Source organism: Manis pentadactyla, chromosome 12, assembly GCF_030020395.1.
Source record: "Manis pentadactyla isolate mManPen7 chromosome 12, mManPen7.hap1, whole genome shotgun sequence".
NCBI classification, from domain to species: Eukaryota; Metazoa; Chordata; class Mammalia; order Pholidota; family Manidae; genus Manis; species Manis pentadactyla.
The window spans coordinates 16,973,477-17,001,119 of record NC_080030.1 but is presented as its reverse complement, the minus strand read 5'-3'; the positions used below and the strand labels follow the sequence as shown (position 1 = coordinate 17,001,119).

Below are 27,643 nucleotides of genomic sequence, written 5' to 3'. Positions count from 1 at the left end.
GAGACAAAAGGCCTGCCTTTGAGAAGGGCTGAGGGACACAGTGAAGTCAAGGTTTCTGTGCATAGGTACTATGGCAAGGAAGTGGCTCAGTTGTTTTTTCCTGAGTGGGCTAGGATGTTAGGTGAGGTGGTCACAGACGAAATATTTACAGTCTCTGCATCGCTAGGGATGCAATGTCCAAAGCTCCTCTTTAGACAAACTTTTATTATTGTTTGGGTCTCTGGGCAGTACAAATCCTTAAATTTTGTACCTTTAAGTTTTACTCACTTAACTTAGAAAGGAGGCATTCAGAATTTTGCTCCCCTATGCTGCAAGACCGGGTCCTTCCCATCCATTTCTCTCTCCCCATTGCAGATACTTTCTATGTGTGGACACACTGTCCTTCTCTAACTGGGTCCCGGTCTGCATGTTTTCAGTAGAAGCTATGATATCTAATTCAATTAGTGGCATCAGGGAACTGATTCTAAATTTAAGTGAGAAAACATAGTTTATATTTTGTGTAAAAAAATACATTCTCAAGTATAGCTAAGTAATGGTAAAATGCAAACACTCAATATTTCATTCAGATCCCCTGAATGTTTACTGATACTTAATCTTCATTCTATTTCATACTGCAGATTCTGATCTATAATTTTTTAAACACCTTCCCTATTTCATCTCAATAGGTTCAGGATACTTTTTGTTCACTTGATGGGATCATGTGTTGAAATTATGACACTTCATTTTAATTAGAGCTATGAGATATTACAGTGTCAAGGACAAAGTGCTAGTCTCCTGGTTGACGCATAGTATCAGTGGAACAAATGAGATTTCAACCTTTATTTCTAGGTGTACATGTTACTCCATTTTATTCACCATTACAAACTTTTCTTCATTTATGAATTTAATACATTCATGTGTTGATCAATTCATTATTCTAAGTTAATTTTTATATGACCTTGTGTTGAAAACAATATTGCATTTCCTCAGAAAATTAATGTAGAATTTACACATGATTTAGTAATTCCATTTCTAGATATATTCCCAAATTAAATGAAATGAGGGGCTTGAGGAGGTATTTGTACACCTATCTCCATGGCTGCACTATCCGCAATGGCCACAAGGTGGAAGCAGCTCAGTTGCTTATCAACTAATGAATGGATAAATAAAATACACTACACACAAAATGGGGCTTTATTCAACCTCAAAAGGAGGGAAATTCTGACACAGTCTACAGCATGGATGAACCTTATAGACAGTATGCTCGGTAAAGTATGTCACAAAGGGATGTATAATGTCTGATTCTACTTGCATAAGGTTCTAGGGTAGTCAAATTCAGTCACATAAATTAGAATGAGATTGTCAGGATCTTGAGGCAAGAGCACCAGGGTGGACTGTTATTAGGTACTGATTTCAGTTTTGGGAGCTGAAGAATTCTATATATGGATGGTGGTGAGGTAAACACAGTATTGTGAGTGTACTTAATGCCACTAACCTGGGCACTTAAAAATGATTACAGTGTTAAAGACCATGAATAGTCAAAGCAACCTTGAGGAAGGACAAAGCAGGAAGCAGTATTCTTCCTCACCTCAAACTCTATTGGTAAGCTAGAGTAATCAAAGCATGCGGGTACTAGCATAAAGCAGACACAAACACTGACGGAACAGAACCAAGAGCCCACAAATAAACCCACACATACATAGTCAACTAATATTTGTAGAGGTCACTGAGATTGCTCAGTGGGGAAAAAGTAGTCTTGTCAATAAATAGTTTAGGGAAAAATAGTCTTGTCAATAAATAGTTTAGGCAATGAAATAATTGGATCACTTTACATCCCTCACAAAAATTATATTCAGATGAATTAAAGACAACTTGAAACCTTAAAATTCTAAGAAGAACATGCAGGGAAGTTTCGTTCATGTTATTTGTGGCAAAGATTGGATGTGACACCAATTTCATGAGCAGCAAATCAACATTAACTCATAGACAAGCAAGAGTCAAACTCAAATAACTGAATCGCCGATTTGTACGCCTGCAACCAGGATAATATTGCATATCATCTATATTTCAATAAATACTAAATAAGTAAACATAAGTAAATAATCAAACACAAAGAAACAGTACAACGGTTGTTCCCAAGGAGCTGGAGGAAATACGGATCAGAGAGCAGGAGGAAATGCTCATCAGAAAGCTCGCACTTCCACCTATAGGATTAGCTCATGAGGATCCCACACGCAGCTGGTGGTTATAATGTCTCATGCTGTGTTTTTGATATTTTGGATTATTGAGTATTGCTAAAGGAGTAGAACTGAAATGTTCTCACCTCAACAAGAAATGTCAGTGATGTCCCAGCCTAGAGGTTTTTGCTAATGCTAGGGGTGGTAATCATTTTGCAATACACAAATGTATCAAATCAACACATTGCACACCTTAATCTTACACAGTTTTACATGTCAATTCTACACAGTAAAATGAGAAGGAAATGATCATTCCTGGAAATCAAATACAGTCTGCATTAATCCAATTTATGTCACCCTGGTTACATTACCACTTCCTTTTCTCTGGCTCATTTCCACCCCTGTTTACCTTATGAGGATATAAGGGATTGTTTTTAGAGTCTCACCCAGATAATCTGGGAGAACCTCATCCTCTACAAAGCCTATATTGCCAAGTAAATAATATTTATCATACAAAATTCATAAATTATTGGAAATAGTATGTGGACAAGCAGGATATGATGAGGACCGCTTCTTAATCCCATTGTAGAGATATCTTCTAGTTGACTCTATCAAAAATTATCTAAACACTTGAATCAAAGCGTGACAGATGGTTTTGGTTTTCAGAATCATGTTTTGGGATGAATTCTCCATTCGGTGCCACCACCTGGTGACGCTGAGATCAACCAGACCAAAGAAATAAATAACACAATGAGGACTACAGGGCCCCCTACTCCCCTGTTTCTAGACACTCCCCTCCTCTGACGTCCTTCTAAGGAGAGAGAACTCTTTTCTCGTGGGATCATTTTACAGGTATACATCCTTTTGCTTATTACAATTGAAGGTCTTCTATTGATGTAGTTAAAATATCTCACAATCATCTCAAACCACTAAGATAATCTAATGATTCAAATTTCATAGATAATGAAACTGAGTACAGTGAATACTAATTCCTCATAAGTGAGAGGTCAGCTCACTTACTCCACTATCATCCTGCAGGTGTAATTGGATGACCCACTGTGGTTCAGGGTGAAGCTAGTGTCTGACTCTGACTGCAACCTTGTTTCAATTCCTTCCCTGTCCTACATATTTTTAGCAATGTGCCTTCTTGTATGAGTGAGCCAAAGGAAAAAAAACACACCAAAATCTTTGCCTTAGGCTCTTCTTCCATAGACCCTGAGCAAAGATCTTTAATTTAGAAAATAGAAATCAACTGTAAACATCATAGAGATAGACAGAATGCAAAATCAGGTTTCAACCACAAGTAAAATGTACTTTGCCATTCACTATTATAGACAAATTTGGTGATGGAATAAATCATGCACTATGGCACACTCGTGGTTCCTTCGGTTTCCCTAATTCTAGAAACCTGATTCCACAATAAGTGGCATAATCACAGAGAGTAGGTATCCTTCCGATGAATTTCCTCAAGGCCCCCTTCATGTCCCTGCTCCTCAGGCTGTAGATGAAGGGGTTCATCATTTGAGGAAGCGCAATGTACATCACTGAAGCCACTGTTCTCTTCCTGGAGGAGTCAGTAACTACAGAACTAATATACACCCCAAACACTGTCCCATAGAACAAGGAAACAATGCACAGATGAGACCCACAGGTGGAAAAAGCTTTAAGCTTCCCTTCTGCTGATGGAATTCTCAAAATAGAAGACATAATTTGAGCATAAGAAAAAATTTTTCCAGATACAGGAACACCTGCACAGAGGCCAGTTGCAAAATATATCAGGATATAATTAACGAGGGTATCAGAGCAGGCCAATTTGATGACCTGAGGAAGTTCACAGAAAAAGTGGGGGAGTTCCATGTCCTTACAGAAAGACAGCCGTGACACCATCAGACTAAGGATCAGGGCCACCCCAGTGCTAAGGAGGAGGGAAAGCAGAATGAGCAGAACACAGAGCCGGCAGTTCGTGATGACCATGTACCTCAGGGAGTGACAGATGGCCATGTAGTGGTCATAGGCCATTGCTGCAAGGAGACAACTTTCACATCCACCAAAAAACATGACAATGCCAATCGGAGCGATGCAGCCTGAGTAACTGATGTGCTGATTCTGTGCTTGGATGTTCACCAGCATCTTGGGGATCGTGGTTGTGCTTAAACCGACGTCAGCCAGGGATAAGTTAGAGATGAAGAAGTACATGGGGGTGTGGAGGTGGGGGTCAGAGCTGAAGGCCAGGATGACAAGCAGGTTCCCCAGGATGGTGACCAGGTACATGGACAGGAACAGCCTGAAGAGGAGGGGCTGCAGTTCTGGATCCTCAGTCAATCCCAAGAGGAGTAATTCTGAAACATCTGTGTGATTTCTGGGTTCCATGTAGTTGAATCTAATGAGGAAAATGGGATAGAAAGGAAAGAAATTAAGTGGTCCCCAGATGCGCATGAGAAGCATCAGAAGGGAAGTTGTTATAAATATCAGTTCTTGGTGCCACTGCAGACTTACTGCTGAGAAACTCAGGGGCGAAGACCAGGAATCTAAGCTTGAACAAACACTCCCGATGGTTTTGTACATGCTAAAGTTTGAGAACCACATAAAATAAAGAGAAAAAAAACTCTCTGTCTACTGCGAAGCCCGGTGAATATTCACATCTTTCCTTCTGCTAATTTCTCCCTCCATCCCCATCTCTCACACTTCCTTGTCCCTCCACTTTCTTTAGTGTCCCTTTTCATTTAACACCAACCTTTTTTGAAACCCTGTGCCAAGTGCTGAATCTGAAGAAAATGTAAGAGATGACATGGTGTTTCCTCCAGAAACATTTCTTGTTTCAAAGAAACAGAGATGAGAATGAAGTTCTCCAAGACCTCTTGTAGAGCATGGTGCCCAAACATTAGTGTGTCTCAAGATCACCTGAAAGACATGTTAAATTCCGAATGTGACAGCCCACACTGCTACTCCATTCATCCATGGGGAAGCAGGTAAAGCGAGCTTACATCAAGGACGGGAGGTGCTCAGTGCTTATCAAAGACTAAGTCCGATCTTAGATGGTCTGACTGCTGAGCTGACCCTGATCGATCATTGTTAATCTCTCTGCATCACACAGAGCCAGCATTTCTAAACCAACACTTCATATTGCATAGATTCCCTTTAAAATTGTAGTTTTTCATCTTCAACCATGTCCCAAAACTTTCCCATCTTCAGTAAGCTATGTCCATATGCACCCACGAAGTAGTGTGTGCAACAGGACACAGCATCCATCCATGTATATGCTCTGCTACTGTCAAAGATTAGAAAATAGAGGCCATCAACTCGAAGCTCATTAGAACCTCCATGAGATGCATTTACCTGCACTAGTTATTAATTCTAAGAGAAGCTGGGCAAGTGTAAATGAGAATTTCTGGGTCATCCTACAGGGACTTCTTTCCAAAGTTGTTAGGTGGTGTGACGTTAAAAAGAAGTAAGAGCTAAGTGAGAGAAAGAAATGTGTGGTCTTCTACAAACTAGATGAAAATAGTAGCAATTCCTGTTCTTTGAAAGATAGAAAATTACAAAATAAGTGACATATAAAATATCTACAAATAATGAGAATCACACCAGGATATTTCCTGTAAAAGTGCTCCTCCTTGCCTGGGGGAGAGACAAATGTCTGTGACAGCCTTTCTCATTGGGTGGATTGCTGAGACTCAAACACTGAATTCCATCCTGACCAGCTCTTTCTTTGTGAATGGGGAAAATCCTCACTTGTATAGGAAGTCTCATGTCCCCATCTGTACAATGGGAGTATTCATAAAACTTCAGGTGGATATCAACCAGGATTAGAAGGAACACATTTAGCACTGTGTGCATGCTCATGTGAACCTCAATATGACAATTCGTACTGCGAGTTATTTTTCCTGCCATGACTATGGGCTCTCTGCCTGTTTCATTCCTCACAAGGAAGCAGTGGGGCGAGGCAAGATGAGGAAAATGGTTGGAAGAGAGAATATCCCCACTGTGCTAACTGCAGATTTCAGGGAAGAAATTAAGAGCTGAAACTCCAGCTTGGAAATCCCGTCACGTAGAAAGTGAGTGTAGGAGCATCAGGCGTATCATTATTCATTTGAAATGAACATGTGATTCATTTTCAGGTCGTTTTCATTGTGGATTCTTCAGTAAAAATAAACAGAGATAACAATAAAGGACAAAGTACACAGTGGTGAATTAAATAAAATTTACACATCACACTGTCTTCATTCTAGTTGTTTTTATTGCAATAAATAATGCAGATACATGTGAGCCCATACATTCCCTATTTGACATAACTTGATAACTTCCCTACCTCAACGATGCACTAAATGAGCTTCATCTATGTCATTTCCCTTAATTTTTACTATACTTGGTATTATTGCTTGAGAAAAATTGCAGTGGTGTGCATTTGAAAGCTTTATGTAAATAGAACCATACAGTACACAGGGCATTCACATGAGATCTATCTTTTCTTTACTGTTGATATGTTTTATCTACTTTATTAATTTTAACTACCAGAGAGGACCCCCGTGCATTGTTACACCATGTTTTATTGCTCCATTCCCTAAATGACAGGTATTATGGTAAGTGCCTTCTTTCCTATAGATGTTTATTAAGACATGTGCAGTATAAAGCCAAGCATGGGGGAACCTGCAGATTCTAGATGAGATGGTCTCTGGGACGGGGCACAAACAATATAGGGATATGGAGATGGACCTCCCTTAAGCACATAATTTTGTTACTTTATAAAAATATCTGAAGGTGATTCAGCAGAATGTCTGCATTCACCTATTCTGGATTGAATGGGTGGTGGTCATATTCTAAACAACGTATTATACTATCTCTGGTGTTCCAATATAAAATTATTGGTGATTTAATAAAGAGAAGCAGGTATACTAGGAAGGCAGCTGGCTGAGTCTTTGTGTCTCTGCTTTCTCCCCTGTATCCTCAAGCCCCACAATAGGAGTAATAAAAGAACTCTTCTGGGAAGTGGTATAAGAAGAACCAGGAAAGGAAAACCTGAGTGAACCCCTTCCCATGACCACACCAGAATCCAGCTGAATGTCAGAAAATTTTATAACAATCAGAATGTTTCAGAAGTGTCAGAAAGTCCTCTGCTCAGGAGGAAAACAGGTTCTTCCCTTTTTTAGAGAAAATCGGAGACCAACAAACTGAGAACTGGCTGGCTATTGATTATGCAAATGCACATGCGAACCTGTGGAGGAGAAGACGGGCTGGGGACCATGGGATGCGTGGTTCTGATGATTTCCTGCCTGTCCCCTCCTCACTGCTTCCCTTAGATGCAGGTGCAGGAAAACACCTGGCCTCCTCACCAAAGCATCTAAGTTACCTGCTGGCGTCAGTGTGGAACAGCGCCTGACATGTCACCTGGATATTGGAGACTGAAAATCTGTCGTCAGGAAGGGGAGAGACACCAAGTGAGGCATGAGCCTCCCGGTCAGCAAAGGTCAGCCCAGCACGGAGCACAGGTGCGCGCCTCTTGACAGGTCAGCGCTGCTCCGGGAGGTAGTCATGGGCTGACTCCTCACAGTCTCTACATCCCTGGGGGACCAATATCCAAAGCTGACCATTAGACAAATATTTTTTGTGTCATTCTGATCCCTGAGCTGTGCAAATCCTTACAGACCAAGACAACCTGAGACAGGAACTCCTGATGGCTGATCCCCAAACCTTTGAGGCCAGGTATCCACCACTCACACTCTCACCTGGCCAGGCCCCACCTCCATATCACATAAACTGCACTCAGGTACACACACTCCTTTGCTAGTGAATCCTGGAACTTGTTTTTATGTACCAGAAAAGGCATCTCTATCTCACTGACATACGGAAGGCTGATGGCAATATTAAGTGTGAAGACAGACTTTATGGGTTGGGAATAAATAATATATTTATAAACTCAGCTAAGATAGAGTAAAATTAGAACAACTAGGGGTATTTCATTTGAAAGTCCTCAAATGTTTCTTGTGCCTTAATGTCTGTTCTATTTTACTCAGCAGTGTGTGAGCTCTTCGCTGTGATCAGTAATGATTGTGACCTACACAGAGAGGTCTTTTATTTTCTTACTCATTGTCTTGCCAATGGGTTTCAGCCCCGGGCAAGTTCACTATGGATTCAGTGCGACCAAAGAAATTGACAGCAAAACATTCTTCGGGGTGAAAAAGTTTATTACCTGCTTGTTCTCCTGATGGTAGGTCAAGCACGAGCATCTCTACCTCCGCCCAGAGCCCTGGGCCAGGCTCTCTATATAGCGGAATGATTGCTTATTGCCTAAAGGTGTGGAAGTGGCAGCCCAGCAACAGGCCAGTTACAGCATCAGGTGGTTTAAGTTCAGTGAGGATCCTGGCCATAGGAACCCAACTTCCCCACACTCATCATTGTGATTTTCTGTTGCTGATATATTTTTTCTTGAAGTATAGTTGATATACAATATTATATTGGCTTTAAGTACATAACATAGTGATTCCACAGTTCTGTTACATGTATTTACTTAACAACTTATATCTTCATTCATCTGACACATATTGAGAGCACACTGTTGCCAGGCTCCATCATGCTTGCTTACAATGCAGTCATGCACAGACAGACAGACATTTTTGTGATGGGATTTCTCAGATCCCATTGTCCCTGGGCTGCCCTGCCCTTGGTAGGCTTTTGTATCAGTGGCCGGAAACCACCTCTGTGCTATTTTCTGCACCACTCATTCCATGTCAGCCCTGCTGGGCTCCTGTTGTTCTGAATCTTCATTTCAGTGTTACTGTGTTTCTGTGTTCCTTTTCTTCCAATTTACATTCTGAGTGGTAAACTCTGGATGGGAAAGATTTTCCTGCCCTCTCCTACCATCTATGGACTCCCTCTTTCTCATCTCACAGATTCACAGGTGCCCTCACTGGCTGCCAATCTCCAATCAGTTCTTGGGTCCCAAATTCAGTTGACTGTCTCCTCCTGCTTGGAGGTTCTGGAAATATCACAAATCCAGTTACCTAGCCAGCAGGTAACTCGTTCCAGTTCTTCTCTGGGCCTTTTCTGAACCTTTAACTGTTCCAAGTCCACATTCGGGAGCACATGCAGTGTCCACAACTTGTGTGTTCACCCACATTTCTCAAATATTGAGGCTCCATCTTTGCTTTCACTTCAGCACCTTTCTGTTGTTAAGACAAAACTTCTGGGATGCTAATTTCCCAAAAAGAAGTTAACTTCATCCATCTGGAGGTAAATCTACAGTACCTTTAGATTTAGCCCACTCACTCTGTGTGACATACTTTGTAGTACATGGAAGTATTTTTATCTTTTTTGAATGCAACCGGCTGTGTCTTTTTATATTTTCCATTGATTTAATTTGTTGAAATGAAAGGGTGCCAATCAAATGCCATCTTATCTCACGTTGGTTTCAAACACTATAGCAAGAAGTCTGGTGGTTGAAAGCACTAAGCTCATATAGAAAGTTAACATGAGGTAAAAATAAATTAGTCAATGAATGAATGTTTTCAATATGAATCATAAATTATAATTATGTTGTTTTATAATATGTGCCTATAAATAATTATAATATTATAAATTGACAATATTCAGCAATGATGAAAAATTTGTAAGGAATGAACATGTGGTACCGTCTTATAAGTTATGGTTGAAATCTCATAATTCCACTGATTTTATGGATGAAGGAGCATATTAGCACTTTGGCCGTGATACTGTAATTTCTCATAACCTTATTAAAAATGAAGTGCTCTGACTTCAACTCATGATCCCCTATGTGAAAGAAAAATGTACACTAACAGATTGCCATTGAAACTGGAAGAGGAGTTTTTAATTCTTCAGTCTGTCTACATTGACCATAGATAGAAATGTCAAAAAATGTATAGATCAGATCCTGCAGTATGAAAGAGACAGGATGAAGATTAAGATTCTGGAAACATTCAGGGGATCTTGAAAGAAACATCTCAGAGTGTTTGCACTTTACCATTACTTAGCTGAATTTGCAAATGTATTTTTTATAGAAAATATAAACTCTGACTTTTCACACTTAGATAAAAACAGATTTCCTGATGTCACTAATTGGATGAGATGACATTGCTTATACTGAAAATATGAAGATGGGATCCAATTAGAGGACAGTGTCTCCACACGCAAGGTGTGGGCATTGGGGAGAGAGAAAAGGATGGTGAACTCCTGGCCTTGTGGGGTAGGGAGGCAGCCATCCTAATTGTCTGCCTTCTAGGGTCTTGGTCTTTAAGGGTTTGCACTGTCCTGGGATCCGAATAATGAAGATTTTCTAATTAGGAGCTTAGGATATTGAGCCTCTAGGGATGCAGAGACTGCAAATAGTGGGTCTGTGACCACCTCACTCAACGGCCCTGCCCAATCAGGAGCAACAGCTGAGCCACCTCCCTGACATGGTCCCTTTTGCACAGAAACCCAGGGCTTCACAGGGTCCCTATCTCCTTCTCAGAGCAGAACTTGTGTCTCCATCATTCAGTATCTAGGGAACACGGTGAGCATCGACCATCCTGCAGTGATGCCAGCCAGGTAACCCAACATCCCCTAGACAATGCTGTGATCTGAGGGTGGCATTTAGGACACAGACATTCTTGAGTGCTGCGAGGCATGCCCCTGCTTAAGGTGATCAACTGTGAGTCTGCACAGGACCCCTGCCTCAATGTCATGACCTTGATATGTCTGCTTGCAGCTTTGCAAGAATGCCCAGATCCCACCCTGCTGGGTTTCCCCTCTGTCTATGCTGTGGGAGGAACCATTTTTCTGTTGGGAATAAATCCTCCAATTCACAAATGTGATGCCGGTTACAAATTCTCTGGCGTTTACCTGCACCTTGGTGCTGGTGGAGGGCAGAGGTGTTAAGTCAGTTTCAACTGAAGCCACAAACATCCACCTACAGAAGAGCTTGGGGGTCACACTGGCTGCCTGGCTGTGAGGACTGCGCAGGAGAAGAGCAGACCCCCACCACAGATCAGGCTGCTTCCTTTGCTTACTTGCCCCTCTGTATAAAATGAGCAAATGTTTTGAGCAGCATAATCAATTAGAAATGCCACCATTAACCCCTTTCTGGAGCTAACAAACACTGCAGTTCTGTTATATCAGTTTCATGCCTATTTTAATCAACAAAATAATAGAAATACAGAAAACAATCCTTCAACTTCCCCTTCATTCCCTGACTCCCTCCACAGAGGCGGCAACAATGTGATGCTGTTCCCCAGGCAGGCTTTCAGATTGTGTTTATATAAATATTTGTTTAATTCAAAGATAGTTGATGTATAATACTGTTTCAGATGTATAACATAGTGATGCAATAATTATATACATAACTAAACGCTCTCTAGAGTAATATATAAAATTGAACTGTGCCTATTATTTATTCCAATGGCAATACCTAGACGTCAATGATAATGTATGTTAATTTGATAATATTGACTGGTGAACACATATTTATGTATAAGTCAAAGTTAAGAATTATAACACCTCGCAGCTGGGAAATGCAGAGCTGAATTGTGAGGTATTGTGTAGAATGCTCCATGGTAGTTAAAATGAATGAGGCAAATTGAGCATGCCAGCATCAAGTAGGAAAGCCAAACATCTGTCAAGGAGGAAAACGAATTTTAAACGTGTACAGGGCATGACTCTGTGTGTGTGTGCCTCTTAGAAAACCAGGACCAATGCATTAGGTTGCAAGAATACTACCTAATATAAGAAAAAGTGCAGAAGATGATGGATATCAAGTAAGGACAGTGTTTCACACTGGGAAGGAAAGGAACACAAATTGTACAAACCTGACATGGGGATTTCCTGTACCTCTTATTTAATGCAATGAAAATAACTCTAGGAAGAATGGGGAACAGTGTGAATTGGCTAATGTTGGCTGAGGGTGTACATTCCTTCACTGCTAGTCTCTGTATTTTTAATACTTGAATAATCCATCATAAGAAGAAACATGCCAATGTAAAACATATTAAAAATGTTTGCGTGCTGTAGACGTTTTAGCAAACAATTGTATCTATTGTAAGTTTTCATTGCCTGTATTGATCATGTATCCAGTTTATTTTAACATAAAACTCATTTTCATTGCCTTTTGTAAGTGACACATAAGTGATATTTCCTTCCTTGACCAAGACTCCTTATCACTAGGAGTTCTCAAAATCCAAACAAGAACACCGCGCTTCTTTCTCAACAGCTAAACAGTTTTCCCCATCCACACAGCAAGTGCAGGGGCCTGGATTAAATTCAGTCTCTGAGTCTATAGATTATACCAGACAAACTGGTCCTCTGATGGCAACTTGTATCCTCAGGAGTTGGTAGACCTTGAGTGACCAGGACATGCCTGTTAGATGCCAGGCTCTGGTGCTTCGTCTTCGCAGGACAAATTATCATTATTTGTATCAGTCTTTCAGAATCCTATGCATTTCATCCTTCCCCATCAGCTGATTTTTTTCAATCATATGTCATCTCTTACATTAAGTTATCACGTTCCTCAAGATGAGACCGATTTTGTAATTTCACTCTTATATTTCTGATTGAAGGTGTGGAATATTCTGAGGGAATAAAGCCATGTGATCTTTATTCCACACCCAGGACTCGCCACAGTGTGTCAGTCATTGTCCATACAATTTTGTGCTGCTTAAGTGAGAGGAGGGTAGAGGGGAAGGGAGAGAGAAGGGAGAGAAGAAGGATGGAGGGAGATACAAGAGGAGGAAATGGTTCCAGGAGTCCCTGGGGTCCATGGTATGGATGAGCATGTTTCTAGAACAGCAGTTCTCAGACATCAGTGCATATCAGCATCACCTGGGGGGCTTGTTTAAATAGGTGTCTGGGCGCCAGCCCTGGGAAGCATCATCAGTAAGATGGAGCGGGACCCAAGTACTGGCATCTCTGACAAGTTCCCACGTGGAGCGACTGCCTGTCCATAAACCATTCATTTTATTTCATTGGTGACCAATATTTCTGTAGATTCTTCATCAACATGGAACCCAGAAATCACACAGATGTTTCAGAATTCCTCCTCCTGGCATTGACAGAGGATCCAGAGCTACAGCCCCTCCTCTTGGGGCTGTTCCTGTCCGTGTACCTCGTCACCGTCCTGGGGAACCTGCTCATCATCCTGGCCGTCAGCTCTGACGCCCACCTCCACACCCCCATGTACTTCCTCCTCTCCAGCCTGTCCCTGGCTGACATCTGTTTAAGCACAACCACCGTCCCCAAGATGCTGGTGAACATCCAAGCGCAGAATCAGCACATCAGTTACACTGGCTGCATCACCCAGCTCTGCTTTGTCCTGTTCTTTATTGGTTTTGAAAACTGTCTCCTTGCAGCAATGGCCTATGACCGCTACGTGGCCATCTGTCACCCCCTGATGTACACGGTCGTCATGACCCCCCGGCTCTGTGTTCTGCTCATTCTGCTCTCTCTGCTCTTTAGTGCTGTGGATGTTCTGCTCCACAGTCTGATGGTGCTGCAGCTGACCTTCTGCAGGGACCAGGAAATCCCCCACTTCTTCTGTGAATTTGATCAGGTCATTAAGCTGAGCTGCTCTGATACCTTCATCAATAACTTCCTGATATTTTTTGTGGTTGGCCTAATCGGGGGTGTAACTATCTTTGGGATCATTTTTTCTTATGGTCAAATTGTTTCTTCTATTTTGCGAATGTCAAAAACAGGGGGAAAGTATAAAGCCTTTTCCACGTGTGGGTCTCACCTCTCAGTTGTCTCCTTGTTCTATGGGACAGGTTTTGGGGTTTACATCAGCTCTGCAGTTACCGACTCTTCCAGGAGGACTGCCGTGGCTTCAATGATGTACACTGTGGTCCCACAAATGATGAACCCCTTCATCTACAGCCTGAGGAACAGGGACATGAAGGGGGCCTTTAGGAAACTCATCAGGAGAATACCTCTCCTTTAGTGAATTTGTCATGTTACTTGAGTCAGGTCTAGACTGAGAGACATTCTGGGGTTTCAAAGCACTTAACTTTCCAACTACTATGATTCTGTCAAGCTGACCAGGAAATCCTGATGCTGAGAGCCTAATAAATTGGGATTGAAACCCAATTTCTCTCTTTGTCTAACTTTGTGACTATTGACAAATGATTTCAGCTGTCTAAATTCAGTTTTCTGGTTCATGTTTGATAAAGAGATTCTGGGCCCTGGGATGTTGGTATAGTGTCTGGGGGAGAACATTCTCAAAGTAAAATGGGACATGGAGGTTAGGGCGGAGAGTGTGTGTAAGCTGGGCCGTGGTCCCAGGTGGGCACTAGTTTTTGCCTTATCCAGTTGTTAGGACCGTGTGGATTTTTCCCCATATGTAGGCCTGCTGAGAGAGAAAGGGGATGGTCTTTCTAAACCAACTTGGTCGTTATCGAGTGTTCCTTCCATTAAACTGGTTCTCCAGAGTGATGTCATTATCCACTATCCTCGGTTTCATCAGGTATGGTATTGGTATGATTAGATTATGTCAATGGTTTGTGTTCCTGAGAAATACGAACTGAAATCTGAAGCATTCTTCAGTTATTAAAGAAAAAAGCAGCCTAAGGGGTAGAATTCTTCTCCAGGTACATGTAGTCAAACTATTGAAAAGATCATTTTCTAGGAGAGATGATCAACGAGTAAATGACATTTTCTGTACTCTTTTTTCTCAAGAGCATGTTGACTGTTGAGGACCCTTATTCTTATGGGTGCATTTACCAATCAGCCCAGCAGGTTCTCTGAGGAACTGGGAATGTCACTGCATCTTCAAGTGCAAGGATGTCCTCAGGTCCTACAGCTATTGCTATTTGACAGGAAGCATTAGATCCGATCAGTCAGCTTGTCTTTCCTTTTGGCAATGCACTTCTGCCATTCAAATCCTTTCCATATACTTACTGTACCAGAATCTGCCAGCTGATGTCCCCAGGGTCACACCTGGCAGACCTTCAGTCCCCTTGTGCCTCAGTGACTTACACCAAACATGATAACTAGTCCTTCCCAGAGGCTGCATCATGTAACTCTCAAGAGCAGATGATTAGGTGATGAGTCATGCCACATTCCAAGAGTCAGGAGTGTTCATACCCAATGCATTCTTCATCTGGTTGGGGTGGGGTGTGTGTGTGAAATTTCCCGCACCTAAAATTAAACATTAACCATGTTAAAGTGTTTAATTCAATGATATCAGTTACATTCCCTCTATTTTCTAACTCTGACACTGTTTCCGAATCTTTTGCATCCCCATAAATAGAAACTCTGTAACCTAGAAGCCAGCACTTCCCAGATTCCCTCCCTCCAAACCCTGATCATTTCTAACCAAATTTCTGTCTCTAGGAATCACTTAAATTTAAAAATAAAACAGGCAGGTGCTTTTCTTTTAACCTGTAAAAAATGTGTTTATTTGTGTAGAACAGAGCATTGTGATGTGGGCCATGCAAGGTGGGGCAAAACTATAGGCAAATACCACTAGGAAAGTTATGGAGCCTTATTTTATGGAGAAGGATGAGAAATTGGGAGGGGTTGTTTGGAAGAAAAGCAGGGGTTCCGGGTGATGACAGTTGATCACTGGCTGAAGTGTAGGGCAAGTGGATCCCTTGTAGGACATACAATGCATATCATTTCTCTGTTGGGGTCTGTAATTGAGGTGAAGTGGTAGTGCTCCCCCTTCTAGCCTCCTGACTCAAACTTAGGTTTTCTTTTATTCCTTTTGACATATCATACAATATATATCTTTTGATGTCTAGCTTATTTCAGTTTTTAAGGTTCTTCCATACTGAGACATAGATCAGAACTCCATTCCTTTTCATTGCTGAATAATATTCCATTGTATAGTTGGAGTGCATTTTCTTTATGGTCCAAACATATGAACATGAGTTATTTCCATGTACTGGCAGTTCTGACTAATGCTGCATTGAGTGTTGATCCACAAATATCTGTTTGAGTCCCTATCTCAGTTCTTTAGAATAAATACCTATGAATAAAATTACTGAGTCATCTGATAACTTCGTTTTAGCTTTCTGAGAAAACCACAAATTGTTTTCCATAGTGGCTGTACCATTTTTCCATTCACACCAGCAATGGATCAGGGTCCCCAATTTTTTCAAAAAAGTTTAAAATTTTTATGAACACCAATGTATCTGCTTTTCCTTTTGTTTCATGCTTTTGGAGTAACATATATGTGCACCAGGAAGTTACTCAGGACATTCACAAGGTTCTGAATGTATTTACTTTGAAGCCACTGTGAATAATGCTGCCATGCGCATGGGTGTACAAACATCTGTTCAAGTCCCCGCTTTCATTTCTTTTGGGAATATATCTAGAAGTAGAATTAGTAGATCATATGATCATATGATAATTCTACATGTGATTTTTTTTCAGGAAATGCCATACTATTTTCAACAGCAACTGCACTATTTTACATTCCAAGAAGACTGCTAAAGGGTTTCAGCATCTCCCCATCATTGCTGACACTTTTTCTGTTTTTTTTTTTTTTTTTATTTAAAAAAAAAAAACTACAATCACCCTACTGCATATCAGGGTGCATCACATGTGGATTTGATTTGCACTTGCTTAATGATTAGTAATGCTGAGCATCTCTTCATGTACTTGTGGCCTTTCCTTTATCATTACTGGAGAAAGTGTATCCGAGCCATGGTGCATTAGTCATGGTTTTTGCGTGTTGTTGAGTTGTAGGAGGTCATTATGTTTGGGGGAGTATTAATCCATTATCGTTTTAGCTTTAAAGTAGTTAAATTTATAACTCTTCTCTCTTTTTACAGTGATTGTTTTATCCTACTTAAGAAATTATTACCTCTTGTTGATAGTTTCTTGCACTGTTTTCTAGGCATTTATCATTTTGTCTTGACTTTTAAGTTTTGGTAGTTTGAAACAGTTTGAGTATGATGTAATATAGACTATAGTTTCATTTTTCCTTTTAAATATAAGAATAATTTCAGCAATATTTTCTGAATGGGACCATCCTTTCCCTGCTTTGCCTTCACTGTCCTCAGTAAAATCTTGGTAATTTGTACTATTTTTCTTTCCGTTCCAGAAAAATGCCACTTCAGTTATTATTTTTTACCTGTGTAATTAACTGTGTAAGGTGTTCCATAGTATACCTTGTAAAGCAGGAACTCCACTTTGTTCTCATCAAGTCCAATATTCTGTCTCCATTGCCCTTTCATATAAATTTCAAAGTCAGCTCTCAAATGCAATAAAATCCCAGATTTGCCTTAAATTTACAAAGCTATTTGAGGAAGATAGACATCCCTATCATATTTGGCATATCAGCTCCTGAACTAGAATATTCTTTCCCTTAATTTAGATCTTCTTTAGTATCTTTCAGTAAAATGTTATAGATTTTTCCATAATGTGCTTTCACATCCTTGTTAGAATTCCTCACACGTATCTACCTGACGACCTTGTTAGAGGCATGCTTTAAAATCACACTTGGGAAACAAATTGTGCTTCGTAAAGACATGTAATTGGTGTTCCTATTTCTCCGATCATCACCAACACTTCTAATTCCTTGTTTTTGGATAGCGGCCATTATGACTTGTGTGAGGTGACACATCATGGTAGTTTTGATTTGCGTTTCCCTAGTGATTAGTGATGAGGAGCATCTTTTCATGTGTCATTTGTGTTTCTTCTTTGGAGAAATGTCTGTTCAGGTCTACCTCCCATTTAATAATTGTTTTATTTGGTATTTTTTGGTGTTGAGTTGTATGAGTTATTTATATATGTTGGATGTTAACCCTTATCAGATAAATTGTTAAAGAATATATTCTCCCATATTGCAGGTTGCTTTTTTGTTCTGCTGATAGTGTCCTTTGCCATACAAAACCTTTTTAATTTGATGTAGCCAAACTTGCTCATTTTCCATTTTAATTCCCTTGCCCAAAGGGGTGAGTCCAAGAAAAAATTGCTCATACTTACGTTCAAAAAATTTCTGCCTATGTTTTCTTCTAAGAGTTTTATGGTTAGAGGGTTTACATACAGGTCTTTGATCCATTTCAGATTACTTTTGTGTATGGAGTTAGGCAATAATCCAGTTTTTCCAATACAAGTTATTGAAGAAACTGTCTTAACCATTTTATATTCATGATTTCTTTATCATATATTAATTGGCCATATATTGTGGGTTTATACCTGGGCTCTCTATTCTGTCCATTGATCTACTGGCCTGTTCTTGTGCCAGTACCAGATTGTTATTTCTTTGGCTATTTGGAGTCTCTTTCGGTTTCATATGAATTTTAGAACTATTTGTTCTAGTTCATTGAAAGTGCTGTTGGAATTTTGATAGGGATTGTATTGAATCTGTAAATTGCTTCTGGCAGGATGGTCATTTTAACAATATTGATTCTTCCTATCCATATGCATTGCTGATTCTTTAGATGTGTGGCTTGCTTTTGCATATCCTTTATAGAGTTTTATGAATGAACACAAGTGCTTAGTTTTGATATAGTTGACTTTGTCAATATTTTCCATAATGCCTTGTGCTCAAGATGTCTTTTTTATGAAATCGCTACTTCCTTGAATCTGAAGAATTTGTAGTATTGGCTTTTATATTTGAGGCATGAACCCATCTGCAATTTGGTTTTGCTTTTGATGAGAGGAAAGAATAAAATTCATTTTTATTACCTTGTGCCTTTTAATTAATAGTCCATCCCATCACTGTAATCCCACTTCTGTGACAACAGAGTAGTGCATATTAACATCAATGTAGTGGTTCTCTCTGGAGAGGAAAAAATTATCAAGAGTGTAGAGAATAAAGTGGAAGCATGGAGAGACTTCAAATATACATGTTATTTTATTTCTTTATGAAAACGTAATGTAAGATAACAGTACATTTTTTATTTTGTTGAGTGACTCTTTCCAGGAAACATTGTTTAAAGTGTCTTAACTGTATTTATAATTATATGATTTCTACCCACATATATAATCTACTTTTTCACACCTAAAATTGGAATTGGGCTTCCAGAGATCCAGTGTCAAGCCAACAGAGAAGTTGGTTTAGATCCCCATGGAGACTTTTTCTGAAATACTGAGTAGGAAGCAATTTCCTACACCCCTTCGGTTTCTTGTACCTGGTTTAAGAATCATATTGACATAAGACAGAATAATAGGGGAAAAAATTAATTACATATGTAAATATATCCTTTTCTGCTGAAAAAAATCTAGTTTAACTAGGTCTGAAATAGCAGGGTCATAGAAGATATGGAGGTCCAATTCAACTTTAGTGGATATTGCTAAACAATTTTCCAAAAATGATAAGTCAACTTAACCACATGTTCAAAGTGTATGAGAGTTCTAATTACTCCTCAGCCTCACCAACACTGATAATGGTCTTTTTCATTTTGATACTTTATAAATGAACCAGTAGCAGTCTTGCATTAGAAGAGATTTTTTAAGGATTTTATTTTTGATTTTAAATAAAGTTGCAAAGATAGTAGAGATGGGATCCAGTTTCTCCTAACGTAACATCTTAAATAACAATGGTACATATGTCAAAACTGATTAAGTTATTGGTACATGACTGTTCAGTAAGCTATAGACTTAATTTGGATTTCACCACTTTTCACATGATTCTATTCCAGAATCAACTTAGGACACCACACTGCATCATTAAGTCTTCTCTGGTCTGGGAAAGTTTCTCAGTCTTTCCTTGTTGTTCATGATCATGGTAGTTGTTAAGACTACAACTTCTCAGTTTGAAAAAGACATATACACCCCTGTCTTTATTGCAGCACTTTTTACAATAGCCAAGATATGGAAGCAACCTAAGTGTCATTGGGTAGATGAATGGATAAAGAAAAAGTTATACGCAATGGAATACTATTCAGCCATAAGAAAGAAACAAATCCTACCATTTGCAACAACATGGATGGAGCTGGAGGACATTATGCTCAGTGAAATAAGTCAGGTGGAGAAAGACAAGTGCCAAATGACTTCCCTCATTTGTGGAGTATAACAATGAAGCAAAACTGAAGGAACAAAACAGCAGCAGACTCAGAGAATCAAAGAAGGAGCTAGTGGTTACCAAAGAGGAGGGGCATGGGAGGGCAAGTGGGGAGCAAGGGAGAAGGGGATTGAGGGGTGTTATGTTTAGTACACATGGTGTGGGGGATCACGGGGTAAGCTGTAGCACAGAGTAGGCAAATAGTGAATCTGTGGCATCTTACTACACTGATGGGCAGGGACTGCATTGGGGTATGGGTGGTGAGTTGATAATATGGGAAAATGTAGTAACCACATTGTTTTTTCATGTGAAACCTTCATAAGAGTCTATATCAATAATACCTTAATAAAAATCATTTTAAAAAAGAAAAAAACTTACTTTAAAATAACATATTTTTTATTTTCCTGAGTGACTCTTACCAGGAAAAAAAATTTTTAAACATCGTTACTGTATTTATAATTATATGCTTTCTTCCCACATACATTATCTATGTTTCCACACCTAAAATTGGAATTAGGCTTCTTCAAATTCAGCCTGCAAGTCAACAATGAAGTTGATATAGATCCCCATGGAGACTTTTCTGAAATACTGTGGAGGAAGAAGAAATTTCCTACACCCCTTGATATTCTTCTAGCTGGTTGAAGAATCATATTAATATGAGGCAGAATAATAGGAGAAAAAACCAAAATTAATTACATATGTATGAGGAATCCATAGATATAAATTCTGAAGACAGGCAGGGTCCATGAGGTCTGCATGTCAACCTCAACTAAGAAGGTTGGGGTAGGGGTCTGAGAGGTCAGAGGAGAAGGGAGGCAATTCACAGGCATAAGAAAGAGTACATGTCTGATAAACAAATGTTTGCTTGGCAACACAGAAAAGCTGGGACCCAGAGAGGAACTGTGACAGGCTAGCCACACCCCTCCCTCTCCCCCACCCCTTGCTCACATTATCCTGTTGTTCCCTGTGGGGTTGGCCCTCCTCCTGGGGCAGGTCCTCAATCTAAATTTTTGTGCACTACTTGGGGTGAGCATTAAAAATGTACATAAGTATTGAATCACTATGTTGTACAATATAAGATTGTATATCAATTATAATAAATAATATCCAGAAAAATCTTTTTATTGAATTGAGGGGGGTGTCAAGTTTCTGTCTGAATCTTTTGTGCCTTGGCTGCCTGCAAGTCCGAGAAAATCTGCATGTCACAATGGCACCTCTTGGGGGCAGCCTGCTCTTGGCGCCTAGAGAAACAAAGATGCCTGTGTTTGTAACTAAATTCATTAGAGAATAGTGTGTGTGTATAGATGCAAGGCAAGTGGAGTCAGGTAAACACACACAGGTGGGGAGAAGTGGATAGTAGAAGCACAGCCATCCAGAATTCCTACTGTCTATAGACTTGGTCTGTAAGGGTTTGCACTGCTCTGGGATCAGAATGACACTATAGGCCTGGCTAATGAGGATCTTGGGATACTGAGCCCTCAGGGTATTGAGCCCCCGAGGATATAGACTGCACACTCCGTCTGTGGCCACCTCACCTGACAGCCCCGCCGATTCAGGATCCACACACCTGAGGCCCCTCCCATGGGTGTCCTCCTTGATCACGATCCAGGGGCCTCGGTCAGGCTGTCTGCCCTTCCTGAGGACAGACCTCCATCTTCCTTACCCAGGGGCTGCATCGAGCATCACTCCTCCGTGAAGCGAACCAGGTAATCCAAGTCCCTGAGTTAATGCACTGCGAATAAGAGGACGTGTTTTAGCAAAATTATTTCCTGTGGAAGCAGCGAGGTGAGTTCATGCTTAAAATGATCAGAACCCAGTCGGCCGTGGAGCTCTGGCCTCACTGCCTATCAGCACACCGGACACCCCATATATGGGATTTCATAGCCCGCATGGCACCGGTGCTCCCTGGCTTTCATTCTCCGGGCCTCCTAACCCCACCTCTAGGGTGCACCACCTCCAGAGGCAAAAGCTGCCCCTTCTCAGACAGGATGACGGTTATTTTTTCTGATATTTACTTCAGTCCTTGTGGTGGGAGCATGGAAAATCTTTGCTGATATTTACCGTTGATTCCCTTTCCTGGTTCTTGATACTTTGAGTGTGTAGAACAGCTGTTGTCTTATTCCCATCGAGAATTGGCAGGCTGTCTGCTGGTCCACCTGGTCTCTGTAAAATTACCATGTACTTTAAATAAGAGCAGCAGAGGAAGTGTTGTTTATTTTATTTTACTTTTTATTTTATTCCTCATACATTAGGACGGCAGCATCAAAAGAGAGAGTGTGATTTTTAAAAAACCATATGCCCACCCCTCACATCATTCCAGTGCACGAATGCTGATATTCTGTTGTATCACCTTCAGGTTTTTATATAAAATAACACAACAATATGCCTGCAGAAGGCGCCCCTATTGGATTCCCCTCTCTTTCCCCTCTTCCTTTCCTGGAGGCATATTATTTTGAACATATGGCTTCCATCATGCATGGCTTTTGACTGTACCTATGTCATAAATATACATAAGAATAAAAGGCAGTTACTGTAATTCTTGTCAAGTAGGGAATGGAGAAACAAATTGTGATGTATGTATATAGTAAGTCACTTCCTCGTTTTCTAAATTTTTTAAGTTTTCTTTTGTTTACAATCTAAATATAGTTGATTTCTGTCTGGTTTTTAAATTAATGGAGCTGAACTGAATATCGACATTAATAAAAAAATATTTACACAAGGAGCCAACTGTATGAGACACGTTCAGTGGGGTCATGTTCACAAATAGCTCTTAAAATTCAAAACTGTGCAATTTTTGTGGCATCATAATATTAAATGTAGTAAAAAGTGCAGATGAGACCCGTATATCCAGTTAGAGTTGTGGTTCCTCAGGGGAGGAAAATAATTACGATTGTGTAAATACATGATACAGGCTCTTTAAGTATATCTATTAAATGTGTAATAAAATTAAATTTTTATGATGTATCTGACTTTGATAATGTTGACTGGTGGGTACCAAGCTCTTTATTGGTATCTTTGTACTTTCGTTTCTCTTGAATAATTCATAACAAAAATAAGCACATCTATGTAGGATTAAAAAATGTGAAAAATATCTCATGTATAGACTTTCATCATACATGTTTTCCTCCAATAGGTTTTCATTATTTGTGTTCAACCCTGTGTCTATTTATTTTTATTACTTGACTCATCTAAACTGCTGTGCAGTTCATCTTCTGTCCCTTCCAGATGAATAATGATACCACCAATGTTTCCTTAATTCCCTTTTTGCATGATTAAGGTTCCCAGCTGGACTTTCTGCTTGTAATCTCTTCCCTGAAATTTGCTGTTGTCACAGTTGGGATGTTCTTCTTGATTATTTTCTTCCTCTTGCTGAGTCCATTGCCTTCTTCTGATGAGTGAAACACGCCAGGAGCTGCTGTTCATGGCAGAAAAGGAGAACCACGATAGGAAATGTCAGGATGCGGGTGCCCTGTGCTGACTGCCATGCTGGATGTGTTTCTATTCGTCGCTCATCATTGCAACATCCCCATAAGGTCTGGTGAGGATTCCTGTTACACAAGTGAGGACATGAGGCCTCTGCAGAGACAATGTTCCCAGTTCACAAAGCAAGTGCTGGTCTGGACTGAAATCACTGTTTGAGTTCAAGTAATCCTCCAAATGATAAGGGCTGTTGTGGCCACAGCAGGCTCCCCAGGAGAGCGAGGACCACTGCTTCACAGAGACCATCCTGTAGGTCACTCGATTGGCTTGTAAATAGCAGATATTTCTGCTTTATCTTGTTTTGACCTTCAAGGACCTACAGATTGTGGTTTTCCTATATGCCAATACAATTCATTCTTTCTCAGATTTAACTGTTTTTCTTAATGATATGACACTGTCACCTTAGGAGAAACAAATCCTCTTAGTATGAGACAGACAATCTCACCGATATATTGCTCTGCTTCTTGTAGAATGAACCACTAAGGCAGATGAGGACTGTTTCATCCAGGGCGTTTTACAAGTTTCAGGTTGATAGGCAGCATTTCTTCTCTTTGCCAGGAGCTGAGCATATACTTGGATGGATTCCTGGACCTGCTACATGCTACTTCATGGGTAGAGGTAGACATACCTTGCAGGAGCTGGAAAAGAGTTTGGACATTGCTCAGAATTAAAATGTTAAAAATGTTAAATGAAATTGTGAAATCTGTATGATTATAAAGGCTGTTTCTATTTCATCAGGGGCATTAAGAGAGACTGCTCAAGAGAGTCGACTCAGCAGACATGTGGTCTAGACTGAGACCCAGTCCTTGCCGTGCACTGACCATACTTCCTGTCCATGAACTAGCCTCAACTTACCCAAGTCTCCTCATGGGTAAATGGGATCATAGCATGTGCTAATGCATCTGTAATGTGACCAGTACTACACATGATTTTGAGGATTTCCAAGTATTGGGGACCATTGTTCTAGATGCAGATGTTATAACATTATTTTTGTCCTTCTGTTTGTTTGAAGGCATGGGATATTTCTAAAGGAAATGCCATGTCTCATTCTTGGGGTCAGTCTCAGCATTTGGCACAATGTGTAAAATGGATTTGGTGGTCTCTAAAATTTTGGGTCAGTAATGGGAAGACAGGAAAGAAATAGAGTGAGAGATGGTGATGGAGGGAGAAATTAGCAGAGGGACAGATCTGAATATTCATCTGGGTTCACAATATACATAGAGGTTTGTTTAGATTTAAGCAATGATTCTCAAACATTAGCATGTTTGAAATTCATCTGGATGGCTTGTTGAAACATACTTTTCTGGTCCTCACACCTGAGTTTATGCACAGGAAATTTTCATTTCTATCAAGTTCCCAGTGGACATTGCTGCTGTTAGGCAAGGAACTATTTCCATTTCCTCACTACTTCTTTCACATCTGATTCATCAAGAACATGAATCACACAGACGTTCCAGAATTCCTCCTCGTGGGATTGACAGACGATCCAGAAATGCATCCATTCCTCGTCGGGCTTTTCCTGTCCACGTACCTGGTCACCGTCCTGGGGAACCTGCTCATCACCCTGGCTGTCAGCTCTGACCCCCACCTCCACACCCCCATGTACTTCTTCCTCTGCATCCTGTCTTTTACTGACATATGTATAAGCACAACGACAGCCCCCCAGATGCTAGTGAATATTAACAGAGAGAATCCGCACATTAGCTACACTGGCTGCATTGCACAGTTTAGCTTTGTTTTATTTTTTTTGGTTTTGAAAACTGTCTCCCTGCAGCAATGGCCTATGACAGCTATGTGGCCATCTGCCATCCACTGAGGTACACGGTCATCATGACCCCCTGACCCTGTGTCCTGCTGATTCTGCTCTCTGTGCTCCTTAGCACTGGGGATGCCCTGTTCCACAGTCTGATGGTGCTGTGGCTGTCCTTCTGCAGGGACCTGGAAGTCCCCCACTTCTTCTGTGAACTTGCTCAGGTCATCAAGCTGGCCTGCTCTGATACCCTCATCAATAACTTCCTGATACATTTTGTAAGCAGCCTATTTGGGGGTGTTCCTGTATCTGGGATCATGTTCTCTTACATTCAAATTCTCTCTTTCATTTTGAGAATGCCCTCAGTGGAGGATAAGCGGAAAGCCTTTTCCACCTGTGGGTCTCACCTCTCAGTTGTCTCCTTGTTCTATGGGACAGGTTTTGGGGTGTACATTAGCTCTGCAGTTACTGGCTCTTCCAGGAAGGCTGCAGTGGCCTCAATGATGTACATCGTGGTTGCCCAGATGATGAACCCCTTCATCTACAGCCTGAGGAACAGGGACATGAAGGGGGCCTTGAGGAAAATAATCAGTAGGATACCTCTGACTTTAATGGGGTCACTTGCTTTGGGCTTGTTTTTCCTGTATGAGCCAAAGTGACTGGATTCCTTGGTGGGCCAGATGCCTGTTTCTTCCACCACCATGAGGCTCTAACATTACCAGATCACTCCATGACCACGTGCATCTCAGCAATGGCTTGAGTTGTGATGATACCTTTTGTTCAGCTCCAGGATAACTGAGAATGACCTCAGTTTTCTAAATTCACTTTCTTTGCTCTGGACCCATACAACCAAAGCTGAGTCAGGAGTTCTTGTTTAGTGATTTTTTTTTGTAGATTGCTCTCAAATGAGGAAAATTGTTGAAAGTGGATAGGATAGGGAAGGGATTGAAGGCAAGCTGAAGTCATTTCTAGAGACGAGCTTTTGTCTGATCTGTGGTTACGACCATGCCGGTTGCATCCCAGATTTAGGCGTGCAGTGGGGCAAGGGAGCTAACCTTTCAAACCCCAATTTAGTACTGAGACTAGTCATTTGTAAAACATAACCTTCCAAGTCTACGTTAACCTCCACTATCTTAATTTTCATTCAATATGAAATGGATACAATTAGATTATCTGAGTGGTTTGAGATGATAGTGCGATATTTGAGACTCATCAGTGGGAAGCAAATACAGGTGTCATTCTTGGACATAATGGCCAGAGACAAAAACTGACTGTCCTCCTCTTTTTAAGTTGATGCTGTACCTTTGCATAACATCAACAGAAGATGTATATGTCATGAGTGAATGCTGGTCTTCAAGATAGATCATCACATCCTAATTCTCCTTACTGTGATATCATATAAATATGAATTTGTATGATACTAGAGTCCATGGTACTTATTTAGAAAAAGAAAATTTTCAGTGAGGCAGCTTCAGCTGGATTATCTGGAGGGATGGACAGTGAATATAATCATGTGTATTCCTAAAATACAGACTGATATGGAGAAGACACAGAGAGAAGGTGCGAGCAGTGTAACTATGCAGAGAAATCATTTTGAGGCAGCCAATACTTAATTTTCATATTGTATGTTTTGCCTTACAAAAAAGTCATGTATTTAGCTTTATGCATCTTTTTATTGCTTTTGCATGTACATGTGTAGAATCTATTGAGAAGATTTGCTTCTTTATGACCTTGTTAAAGTTTCAACTCAATGAATGAATATCACTTCTTGGTTGTTATTCTCTTCATTGTACCTCTGAGATTCATACGTGTTATTGGGTTTAGCAACTATTTGTTTATTTTCAGTCCTCTCTATATTACATATGGTTATGATAAAAAGATATAGGGTTTCTGATGCTGATTAAATTTTTGGGAAATACTTTCTCCTACTATGAATAAAGCTCTTTGAATATTCTTTTCCATATCTCCTGAAATAAACCAGAGAATGTTTTATAGCTGGGGTGGGATTATTGACGATTGGGAGTGTCCTTCCTCCTTTTTGTAGTTCCCAGGAGATTTCCGGAGCAGTTGGACCAGTTTACCCACACATTGTATGTTCCTGTTATTCTACATCATCACAAAAACATTTTCATTCGTCTGATGAAGGGCTGTGAAATATTTAATTCACTTACATTTCTCTTATTATGATGGGAAGCATTTTCACATATATGAGCCATTTATTTTCCCCCTTGTGTGAAATCCATGATCTGTCATATTTTCATTGAAATCCATGTCTGTCATATATAGTGTCTGTCATATATAGTATCTGTCATATTTACATGG

The 27,643-nt window shown here is 40.3% G+C and overlaps 2 protein-coding genes and 1 pseudogene across 2 annotated transcripts; 2 read left to right on the top strand and 1 right to left on the bottom strand.

Annotated features, from left to right (window-relative positions):
* Positions 1-3,512: 3,512 nt before the first annotated feature.
* Positions 3,513-4,526, bottom strand: LOC118907500 (olfactory receptor 7G2-like). The gene has a single exon (XM_036876186.2). The coding sequence runs from the start codon at positions 4,524-4,526 to the stop codon at positions 3,513-3,515; it is 1,014 nt and encodes a 337-aa protein (XP_036732081.2).
* Positions 4,527-13,131: 8,605 nt separating this feature from the next.
* Positions 13,132-14,076, top strand: LOC118907479 (olfactory receptor 7G2-like). The gene has a single exon (XM_036876167.2). It carries the CDS (start codon positions 13,141-13,143, stop codon positions 14,074-14,076), a length of 936 nt encoding a protein of 311 aa, XP_036732062.2. The 5' UTR covers positions 13,132-13,140.
* Positions 14,077-23,549: 9,473 nt separating this feature from the next.
* Positions 23,550-25,980, top strand: LOC118907501 (olfactory receptor 7G2-like; annotated as a pseudogene).
* Positions 25,981-27,643: the final 1,663 nt, after the last annotated feature.